The following is a 10,968-nucleotide window of genomic DNA, read 5'->3' as shown; positions in this document are numbered from 1 at the left end:
GTAAATTTACATGGATTTATCCTCTCAAGAAGAAAAGCGATCTGTATTCTATTTCATTGACTTTAAAACTCGCTTGGAAAAATAATTAGATGCTGTCATCAAATATGTGCAGCCTGATTGGGGTGGGGAATTTCAATCACTAAATTCCTTTTTTAAGAGCAATGGCATAATTCATAGAGTTTATTGTCCACACACTTCTGAGCATAATGGAACTGCTGAAAGGAAACACCGTCACATTATTGAAACTTCACTTGCACTTTTAAGACATTCCAACATGCCTAAATACTTTGGGAATGAAGCCATTGCAACCAGTGTTTTCCTTATTAATCGCCTCACCACTCCTGTTCTGAATAATAAATCACCGTATGAAACACTGTTTAAATCTCCTCCTGAGTATACCTTTCTAAGAACTTTTGGTTGACTATGTTATCCGTATCTTAAACCATATGCTCAAAACATGCTCGAAGATAGGTCAGAAACCTGCATATTCTTGGGGTACAGGTGTTTATCTCCACAATCAGGTAAACTCTATATCTCTCTACATGTTGTTTTTTATGAAGAATTTTTGTCCTTTTAAAAGCTGTGAAAACAATTCGTCTGAAGGAATCGTAAGTTCTTCCCCATCCGAGTTTTTAAAAAATACGAAAGATTGTACTACTAAAAACACATACTACCATCCCTGATATTATCTGATCAGAGTAATCAGATACCACACAAAAATGTCGAGGACTTAGAGAAGGTTCCATCACCGTCATATCCAAATAGACCTATGGAGCATCCTGTAGGATCCCCCAATTCTGAATCTGAACAAGCACAAAATAGATCCATGTCCACTTAAGATTCGAATAAGTATTACCCTATAGTTTTAGTCAATAAATACCCTGATATTAGTTCAACTTTTGATAGCACCCCCGAACCTGATGTTAGACTAAAATTAAAGAAACTTTCAGATGTTCAAAAAGATCAAACTAAGGATCCCCAAGATCAACCTTGCTCTGTTCGACATCCACTTCCAACCTGTCTTCATATTCAGAAACGTAGTTTCTCAGAACCTACCTCGTTCACTTCTGCATCCAAAAACTCCAATTGGATGCAAGCTATGACTTTAGAGTTTCAAGCATTTGCACACTTTTACCCCGTGATCCAAGTTATCACATCATTGGATGCAAGTGGGTCTATAAATTGAAATACAAACCTCCAGGATATATTGAGCGGTACAATGCATGTCTAGTGGCAAAAGGATATAACCAACAAGAGGGATTTGACTTTAATGAAACCTTTAGTCCAGTTATTAAACATACAACCATTTGACTTATGCTTTCTACAAATGTTAGTCAAAACTGGCATATTCATCAACTAGATGTGTCAAATGCGTTTCTTCATGGCAACTTAGAAGAAACTATTTTTATGGAACAACCTCCAGGCTTTAAACATAAAAGTTTGTCTGACTATGTTTGTCGACTTAACAAATCTATTTATGGTCTCAAACAGTCCCCGCGAGCTTGGTTCACCAAACTCACAAGTAAGTTACTCACACTTGGTTTTGCATTTGCCATTAACAAAGCTTGTCAGAAAATGCATTCACCAACCAATGGTGATTGGCAATCATTCAAGCACCTACTCTGTTATTTAAAAGGAACCATTCACCATGGGCTTCGTCTACATCAAAAATCCGACCTCAGTTTAAATGCGTTTAGTGATGCTGATTGGGCTGGAAATAAATTAGACAGAAGGTCGACAAGTACATTCTAATTATACTTAGGAAAAAATCTCATCTCATGGAGTTCTAAGAAACAACAGACGGTGGCTCGTTCTAGTACGGAGGCTGAGTACAAAGCACTCGCTAATTGCGCCGCATAAATCTTATGGATCCAAACAATTCTCAAAGAGATACATATACAATCTCATCAAAATCCGATCTTATGGTGTGACAACATCGGGGCAACGGATTTAGCTGCTAATCCTGTTTTTCATGCACGAACTAAACATGTGGGAATAGATTTTCACTTTGTACATGAGCAGGTAGCATCGAAGAATATCCATGTCAAGTTTATCAAAGGCGGTGATCAGCTAGCCGACGCCTTGACGAAGCCGCTTCCCCGACCTTGATTTACAATGCTACGCAACAAGCTCAACGTCGGCGAGCGTCCGTTGACGGCGGTGGAAGACGAAGAACCAAAGGAGTGACACCGAAAACCTGCCAGCATACAATAGGATCATTAAACAATATTAGAAAGTAGTAATTAAACAAGAATCCTATACTCGTTAGAGAATAGAAATAGGAAAATATAAGTTTAAATATAGACTAGGATCAAATATAGATAGATAAAATATAGATAGGATCAAACGGCTACTATTAAATCAGGAAATGGCCGTTATACTTGTTATAATGGCCTGATTCAAAGAGGATCAGACAATCTGAACTGTTCGAAGGAAATCCGTTACAACCATATAACGGCCTTTAGTTTCAAACTCTTACTATTTTAAAATATCACCGATCAGTATATAATACGAACCTATGTAGCCTGTGTTTTCTATAGAGAATAGGAGATCTTAATTGCTCGGCGAAAGCTTGTGCCATCTCCCTTCATCACTCTCCTCTCTTTCTCTTCTCCTCTCTCTCTTCTCTCAAGCGAAGTACGAGTTCTTACACCTCTATCTCTAGCTATCTCTATATATCTCTATCTATCTATCTCGCTCTATATCTCTGTATCTCTATCTATCTCTATCTATCTATCTATCTATCTCGCTCTATATCTCTGTATCTCTATCTATCTCTATCTATCTATCTATCTATCTCGCTCTATCTCTCTCTATCTCTATCTATCTATCTCTGTCTCTCTCTATCTCTATCTATCTCGCCCTATCTCTCGCTGGGTCTCTATCTATCTATCCCTCTCTCTATCTCTATCTATCTATCTCTCTAAACCTACCTATCTTTCTTTTCTTTCTCTCTCTGTTGCTCTGTTTTTTCTCTCGCTCTTTCTGTCCCCAGGTTTCTACTTCATTTTTTATCTGTTTCTCTCTGCTTCTCTCAAAACCCTGCTTTCACTCTCCTACAAATTGACGGAAATGTTCAGGTCTACCTACAGGCTTCTCTGTCTATCTCTCTCTATTTGTATCAATCTCACTCAATTTCTCTCAAATCGTATCTATCTCCCTCCTTCTGTATCTGTCTCGCTCTATCTCGCTCTATCTGTATCTATATCGCTCTATCTCTCCATCTCTATCTATCTCTATCTATCTCTATCTATCTTGCTCTATTTCTTTCTATCTATCTATCTTGCTCTACCTCTGTCTATCTCTATCTATCTTTCTCGCTCTATCTCTCTCTACCTCTCTCTATCTCTATCTATCTCTCTATATCTATCTCTATCTCTCTCTATCTCTCTCTAGCTATCTCACTCTATCTCACTATCTCCTTCTATCTCTCTCTATCTCTACATATCTACCTTGCTCTATCTCTCTATCTCTTTTTTCTCTCTCTCTCTCTCTCTGTTTGTTTTTGTGTTTTTTCTCTCGCTCTCTGTCCCCAGGTTTCTACTTCAATTCCTATCTCTCTCTCTCTGCTTTTCTCGAAACACTTTTTTCTCTCTCCTACAAATTGATGGAATCATTCAGGACTACGTACGGGCTTCTTTCTATCTCTCTCTCTCTATTTGTATGAAACCCCAAAATTCTTTCCTGAAAGTTGAAAACCTCAGACCTACATGCACTCTTCTTCCTCCTCTCCCACTCTCTCACTCTTTCTCTTACCTTATCTCTCTATCACTTACTCTCACTCTCTCTCTATTACTCTGTCTTTCTTACTCTCTCTCTCATTCTCCCTTACTCTCTGTCACTCTCTCCTACTCTCTCTTACTCTCTCTCTTACGCTCTCTCACACTCTCTCTTACTCTATCTCGCACACTCTCTCTTACTCTATCTCTCAGTCTCTCTCTTACCCTCTTTCACTCTCTCCCTCTTTCTCTCTCTCTCTTTCTCTGTTTTCTCTCTCGTTCACTCTCCCACTTACTTTCTCTCTCTCACTCTCTCTTACCCTCTCTCACTCTCCATCTTTCTCTCTCTCTTTCTCTCTCACTCTATTACTCTCTCTATCTTATTCTCTCCCTCTTACTCTCTCTATCTATCTATCTCTTACTCTATGTCTCCTCTTATTCTTTCTATCACTATCTCTTACGCTATTTCTCCTATTATTCTATCTTGCTCTCACTCTCTTCTCTTAATAATCTCTTTCTCACTATCTCTCTTAGTATCGTACTATCTCTTTCTCTTGTTGTCTCTCTCTCTCTTGCTCTCTCTATCCCTCTCTCAATTTCTATCTCTTTATTTGTACCACTACCGAAACCCTTATTTTCCCACTCCTACTGTTTGACGAGTACCTTCAGACCTGGATTTGCAATCCATATCCTGGGTTTCCATATCCAAATGAGCAATGCACCTTCATTTTTTTATTTTTGGGGGTTCTAGGGACGGATGTCTGCATTGTTGAATTGTGTATTAATAATTCGTATTAGAACGATATTCTATAATTTTTTGTTGTTTATGTACGGGAAATAAATTCCGCTTTCATCTTTATTATCCATATCTGCGATTAAGATTGTTTTTTCATCACGCAGTATCCAATCAATTATGATTTTTCTACACGTTTTCCGAATTGTATAAATTATCTCTCTCACTGTCTCCGATCTCATTCGTGCGTCAATTGGTCACACTAAATATCCAATAATCGTTAATTTAATTAGATTTTCAAATAGATTAAACAATATCTCAATATAATTCATGGGTAGATTAGGCACACCATCTGTCTCATTATGAATTTATTTAGTTTTCAAGTAGATTAAACTATATCTTTATCTAATTCATGGGTAGATTATTCACCCCATCTGTACAATTGTCAATAATTTATTTAGTTCATAAATATTAAACTCTCTCTTGATCTAATTCATGGGTTGATTATTCACACTTGTAAAATATCTTTCTAAAAGGACTGTTTATGCACTGGTGTCTGCATTGTTGGTGTTGCATGTACGCTGATGGGATGTTTTTTTAGCACCCTTTCATTCTTTCATGGTACCAAACATAAATCGATCGCTATTGTCCATATAAATTATTGTACTATATTTAATTATACTCTACATTATTTCATATTATTCTTCTTAATGTAGCAGCCGGATAATTCTCTTGGGGGATCTGAATTACATAATTTCATTGGTTGCGGCGGAGGCGAGAAGCTTTGATGCAAAGAATGAATGGGTTAAATTGTTGCATAGGGACCAAGTGAGGTCTGCTCTGCCACCCGTCTTCTAAGCTACCCCTAGCATGTAATCCAAATGAAAGAACCTTCATTTTTTCTTCTCCGTCATCCATCTACGAGCTTCAGATCTGTGTGGTTCATCTGAGTGGCTGAAGATAGGATTTTTTTAATTATCTCCCTCATGAAATCAGCATATTGTATATTGAACTATTTTTTTTTCTTTCTAGACCATAACACGTTTAAGTATTCATGAGCAGATCTCGTAGATATCCAATAAACCGTGCCAGGATAGGCTTACTACATCATAATTAGGCTCATTCTGATTGATTTATTGCGGTTATGATGACACTCCTAGTGCATCAGGGGATAAAGGAGACAGTGTAACAATAATAGAAGTTATGGGTCGCAAAATAATTATGGACTTAATAAATATTTTTCAAGGGCTTTTCCTTTTACAACCAAAGTAAAACCCATACCGCTTGATGGCAAAAATTTATATTGGGGCCAGTGTATAGGTCTTAATAATAGGTAAAGTACTCCTTTGTTCTACATTAACTTAAAAAGTTTTTTCATCTGATAGTTCATATCGATCAAGTAATCACAGTCTAACATAACCAAGTGGACCTTTGAACTTTCTCGCCACTTGGGTTACATGCTACACAACATGCTGTGGAAGATAGAATTATATGTATTGCTTTCCCTGAGCAACTGTCTTATTAACGGTTATAATGTTAATATAGTTTATTATCTGTGTAATAATTGCTGGGTAACATGCACTTTTTTATCTTTAAAACACAATTTTGTTATGGCCGTTAGAACAATGAAACTGTGAACTTGCTTATCACATTTATAAATGTTTATAAATTGCTCATGCTTATCTTATCTATGGTGTTGGGTCTTGTAATGTGGAAGTCAGGAGTTTCCATTTTTTCATTGGAATGTCTTGTAATGGCTTAGTTTATAATGCTGTTTCCAAGCTATCTTTATTAAATTGTTGACATAGGTTAGTGCTGTTTTTATGAAAATTATGTTTATTTTTTCTTTGGTCTTAATGTTTCAAAGAATAGGTTGTGAATACATTTGGGGTAGCATAGAGAGCATAAAACGGATTACCCAATTCTGATTACAGGTGCCTGATTATAATACTTAACTTCTCTATTTATTTATGTCATGTTAATCCGGCAACATGCAGTCAATTATACTGTTTCAAATAATATCTAATTTGGAAATCACTACAAAAAAGCTTGAATACAATAGTTAAGTAGTGCATTACAAGGTGATAGATTAATAATGCAAAAGCATTGTACCATACATAATGATTATAAGTAGAAGTCATATGGGTTGATCTGGAAGATCAAGCTCAATCTGATATGAGGAATACGAGTTTCATACATCAGGCTTGGTGACAAGTTCCTAGTTCCGTAGGCAGTTCACTATCGCGCCACTGTGAGGCTGCCAGAATAACAACTAGAAGTAGCACGTGCGTCTTCTGACTTGGGATACCAACCACTTTCATAATAATTGATTTAAAATAGATGGACATGGCTTAAGCAATTAAGCTCACATTCATGCTGGAATTTGGTAGTGCCTCCGGAATGAGCAAACTCATAGTCATTAGAATGAGGTTATTCGTTCACTATCTAATTTCATGCAAAATGTCTCTTGCTAGATCTATAAAGCAGCTAATAGATTGATGCAAAAGAGTGAAAGCGAGTAACCTCATTCTAGCTATCTCAAATTGGAGAAAATTATCATTATCAGATACATGGGGTATATCATTAAGGTGCTCTTGTGGGCTTCCGTGTTATATCCATCAAAAGGAGAGTTAATAGTAATATTACACCCCCTTTCCATCTAGCTTGCATCTCTATGAAGGTGTTTATGAATCCCAGTGTCACACTGGTGTGCTATGAAATATATTATTGTTAAAACAATGGTTCTCTGTATAAGGATGATTCAATGAAATGAAAAAAGTTACGCACATGTGAATCAGAATACTAAAATCAAAAACAATTAGGTCCAGATATGTTTCACTATTTAACATGTATTTTACAGATTTTTAATGCTCGATTTAGGGAGTTATAGGGGTAATTTAGTCGAACACCTTCGAAGTGCTCGACCAAAATCCTAATAGAGAGTTGAAATAAGAGAGTTGTATGGTTGATATATTTATTCTATAGGCAAGAGAAGTAGATACTATGTTTTTCTACTTTTGCATATATTTTGTATGCTGTATTTTCGAAGTTAAGGGCTCGATTTTGTCGAACACCATTAAGGTGCAACGCCAAATTCCCTGAAGGGTTTTGAATATTAATGATATATACAATTTATTTATATTTACATTAATTATTTATAGTCCTATATGGGTTTTATGTAGGGATAAAATGGTATTTTTGTGGGACCTCTTCGAGGTTTTCGCCACAATGCCAGATGGAATTTGATAGTGTATTTTTTTATTTTTTTATCAGAAATCAATATAAAAGGATGTTTCTAACGACCACCCATTTTGTGTTCGACAGAATGCTAGAAATAAATGGGAATGGATATTTTTGAAAGTCATATAAAGATGATATGGTAAGGTTTAGTTAAATAAAAAATAATGATCAAACACGTACTAAGTTCTATGAAACGCTTAAATCTATCCGGGGTTAGAATTTGAAAAAGAATCTCTATCTACCAAGGTTGTTCTACAAAATGTTTACGAAAATAGCGGATAGAAGGAAACTCACCGAATCTCTACAGCAGGTGAGATTCACTGACAGCTCAGGACTCATCCCGGCGGCGTCGTCCTTCCAGTAAGCATCTCAAACTCCTTTCACTCTCGATGTGTTCTCCCGCCATGCCGTGGCACTGTCACCACCGTCAACAAAGGGAATCAAAAGGAATAAATGAAAGGACAAAGGAGGAATCTCGTGCTCCAATTTTTGTTTCAGTAACTAGTGGGGCCCGCTCACAATGCTCGCTTTGGGTGGAGAGACAACAGATAGAAAGTGGGGCCGTACTCATTTTGAGATTAAAATATCTCATATTTAGCAAGTCAGATGAACATCACAGATCTGAAGCTCGTAGACCGATGACACACAAGAAAAAAATGAAGGCTCTTTTGTTTGGATTACACGTTGGGGTACCATATACAAGGGGTGGCTGAGCAGACCTTACTTGGTCCCTACGCAACAATTTGACCATTACTTCTTTGCATTGAATCTTATTACCTACGCCGCTGCCAACGAAATTCTGAAAATCAGAACCTTTAATATAATTATCCGGCTACTATGGTAAGAAAAGTAATTGAAAATAAAGTAGAGTATAATATTACGTTCTATGTCCTAGAACGGTGAAGAACTCCTTGGACTGGCCCTCTTTCACTAATTAGATCTTCTTCCAGGACGACGATGATGATGATGGCGACATTGATGATGATGATGCTCAATTTAGTGAAGCGCGGATGAGGTAATGCCTTCCTGGAAGCTGAAACTAAGAAGGATCTTAGTTTCGGAAGATTATGGTGATGTGAAGGTGGAGAGAGAGTTTGAGGTTGTACCTGATAACGTAGAAGCTCGTCTTCTACAGCCTTCTACTCAACATCTCCTAACCAAAAACCTCTGTGTAAACAACGTTAGTCATAGGCAAGCAATTTGCGTTGCCATCACAAAACACTAGTCATGATAGAACAATCCACGTCCTTGAGAGAACGACGTTGAGTTGGCCGTGAGTGAAAAGAGGGTTTGGTAGATATAACCCCACCTTGTCGAGAGTCTGACCTTGGGATTTGTTAATCGTCATTGGGCAGGCCAATCGAATTGGGAATTGAAGGCGCTTGAGTCGAAACAGAAGCCTTGATTGAGACGGGTAGAGCGCAATCCGTTGTAGGAGATGGACTTCACCGTTGAAATTGCCTTGGCTGGCGATTGTGGCTTGTAGCATTGTCAGGAAAAAGAGATCCATCCGAAGTCTAGTCCCATTGCATAGACCTTGCAACGTGTTCAAGTTTAAGTGAAGGATCACGATGTAGCCAATCTTGAGTCGGAGCTTGTGGAGTGGCATTGTCACATCATCAACTGTGTTTAGGAAGTCTGTTGGGTAGAGGGATTTGTTGTTGACTTCACCAGGAGGGATTGCATCAAAGCTGAAGTACTCCTTCACTTCCCTTGGAAAGATGTCAAGCACCATGTTGTTGGCCTTTACCACATCATCGTTCAAAGGCGTCAAAATCCTCTTTGCTAACAACTGAGTTGCACCATCTTTAAAGGTACCATAAACTTCGGCAATCATATCAAACAGAGAGGAGTCGCGCTGAATGTTAGGTGGAAGATAGACATCGCGGCCAACACGTCCTTGTCCGACAGTAAGTAAGAACTCGCTCCATGCTTGTTGGTCGTAAGGAAACACGGACATTGGTTCTGAGGCGAAAAATAGAGCAATGGCGCCATACATTGCTTTGGTTAAGGGATGAATTGATGATCCTTGAGCGCGAACCTTTCTGTATGATTGGAAGCATTTATCTGAAGTCGCCTCCCATCACGACAACCTTGCCATTGAAAGGAGCATTTTCCCTAGTATCAATAGTCTTCATCACATCTCGAATAGATCGATCGAGCGTCTTGTAAACATGGTGGTACATCATTGGAGCTTCATCCACAATTATAACACATGGTGAATGAACTTGATGGCAAATCATTGAGTCAGGCGAGAATCCACACGTTGAGATGTGAGTGACGAGAATAGGAATCTTGAATGTGGAATGCAACGTTCGCCCTCCCTTCAGAAGAAGTGCCACAATACCACTTGTCATTGTCGTTATGGCAGTGAGGCGAGAGGCCTTGATCTTTGCTGGAATAGCTGAGTAGTGAAACGTCTTACCAGGTCCACCAGGCCCGTCCAGAAAGAAGACCTTGGTGTTTTGCCGCTAGGATCTCATTCAGGATGTTGTTTCCATGGCTTTGCTTGTATTTTGTATCTGTTAATTGAAGTTCGACGCCGTAGGGCAACCCTAGGAATGCTGCGTGCAAAGATACATTGTGTTAGAGGATTGACTCGAGCGCTCAACACTTTTTGCCATATCTGGTTAGTCACTTGTGAAATGCAGTTCTCAAATCGAATGTCCTCCGACATGGCCTCAAGGTATCTCTGGAGAAGCACGTCTGGTTCGGATATTTCATATTAGAGTAGCATCATCACAAAGAGCTCACAAACTTGACGGGGAGAAGCAACACCTGATGCCAATGCGAGATTGTTGTCGAACTCTGCGTCAGAGTGAGTAGGCTACCCGCTTCAAAAGCTCTTTGATACGTGTCATAGACAACATCTATAATGGTGCGCAAATCTTCATAACACCGTGCTCCTAGAACATGATGAAGCATCAACCGAAGGTAGTATCGCGTACTCTCTCGAGCATAGACAAAGTGCACCCTTCCAATACACTACAGCCGTTAACGTCGTGCCCAACGTCGAGTGGAGTCGTTCCACGTGTAATAAGATGGGAAGTCACTGTATAGCATCCGTTTGGCTACTTCGTCTTGTGGATGCTCTGTGTTATGCCACATTCACTCTGTGAGGGGCGTGCATGCTGACTTGTCCATGGCTTCACTGACCGCTTCGCCTTCTGCATACACCACGGATTGCATATTCTCATTGTGAACTTGGAGGATGTAGATACTGGGATACATTTTCTGCATTCTGAATTCGCAGATACGCCAAAATGCCTCTAATGT

The 10,968-nt window shown here is 38.7% G+C and overlaps 1 protein-coding gene across 1 annotated transcript; it reads right to left on the bottom strand.

Moving 5' to 3' along the window:
* Window positions 1-8,917: 8,917 nt before the first annotated feature.
* Window positions 8,918-9,691, bottom strand: LOC144707418 (uncharacterized). Its single transcript, XM_078580519.1, has one exon. The coding sequence runs from the start codon at window positions 9,689-9,691 to the stop codon at window positions 8,918-8,920; it is 774 nt and encodes a 257-aa protein (XP_078436645.1).
* Window positions 9,692-10,968: the final 1,277 nt, after the last annotated feature.

The sequence above is a fragment of the Wolffia australiana genome, chromosome 9, assembly GCF_029677425.1.
Source record: "Wolffia australiana isolate 7733 chromosome 9, ASM2967742v1".
NCBI classification, from domain to species: domain Eukaryota; kingdom Viridiplantae; phylum Streptophyta; class Magnoliopsida; order Alismatales; family Araceae; genus Wolffia; species Wolffia australiana.
This window is presented reverse-complemented; position numbering and strand designations above follow the sequence as displayed.

Bases quoted from the DNA above. Each gene is read 5' to 3' on its own strand.
- LOC144707418 (XM_078580519.1), bottom strand. From the start codon at position 9,691: ATGTATGGCGCCATTGCTCTATTTTTCGCCTCAGAACCAATGTCCGTG.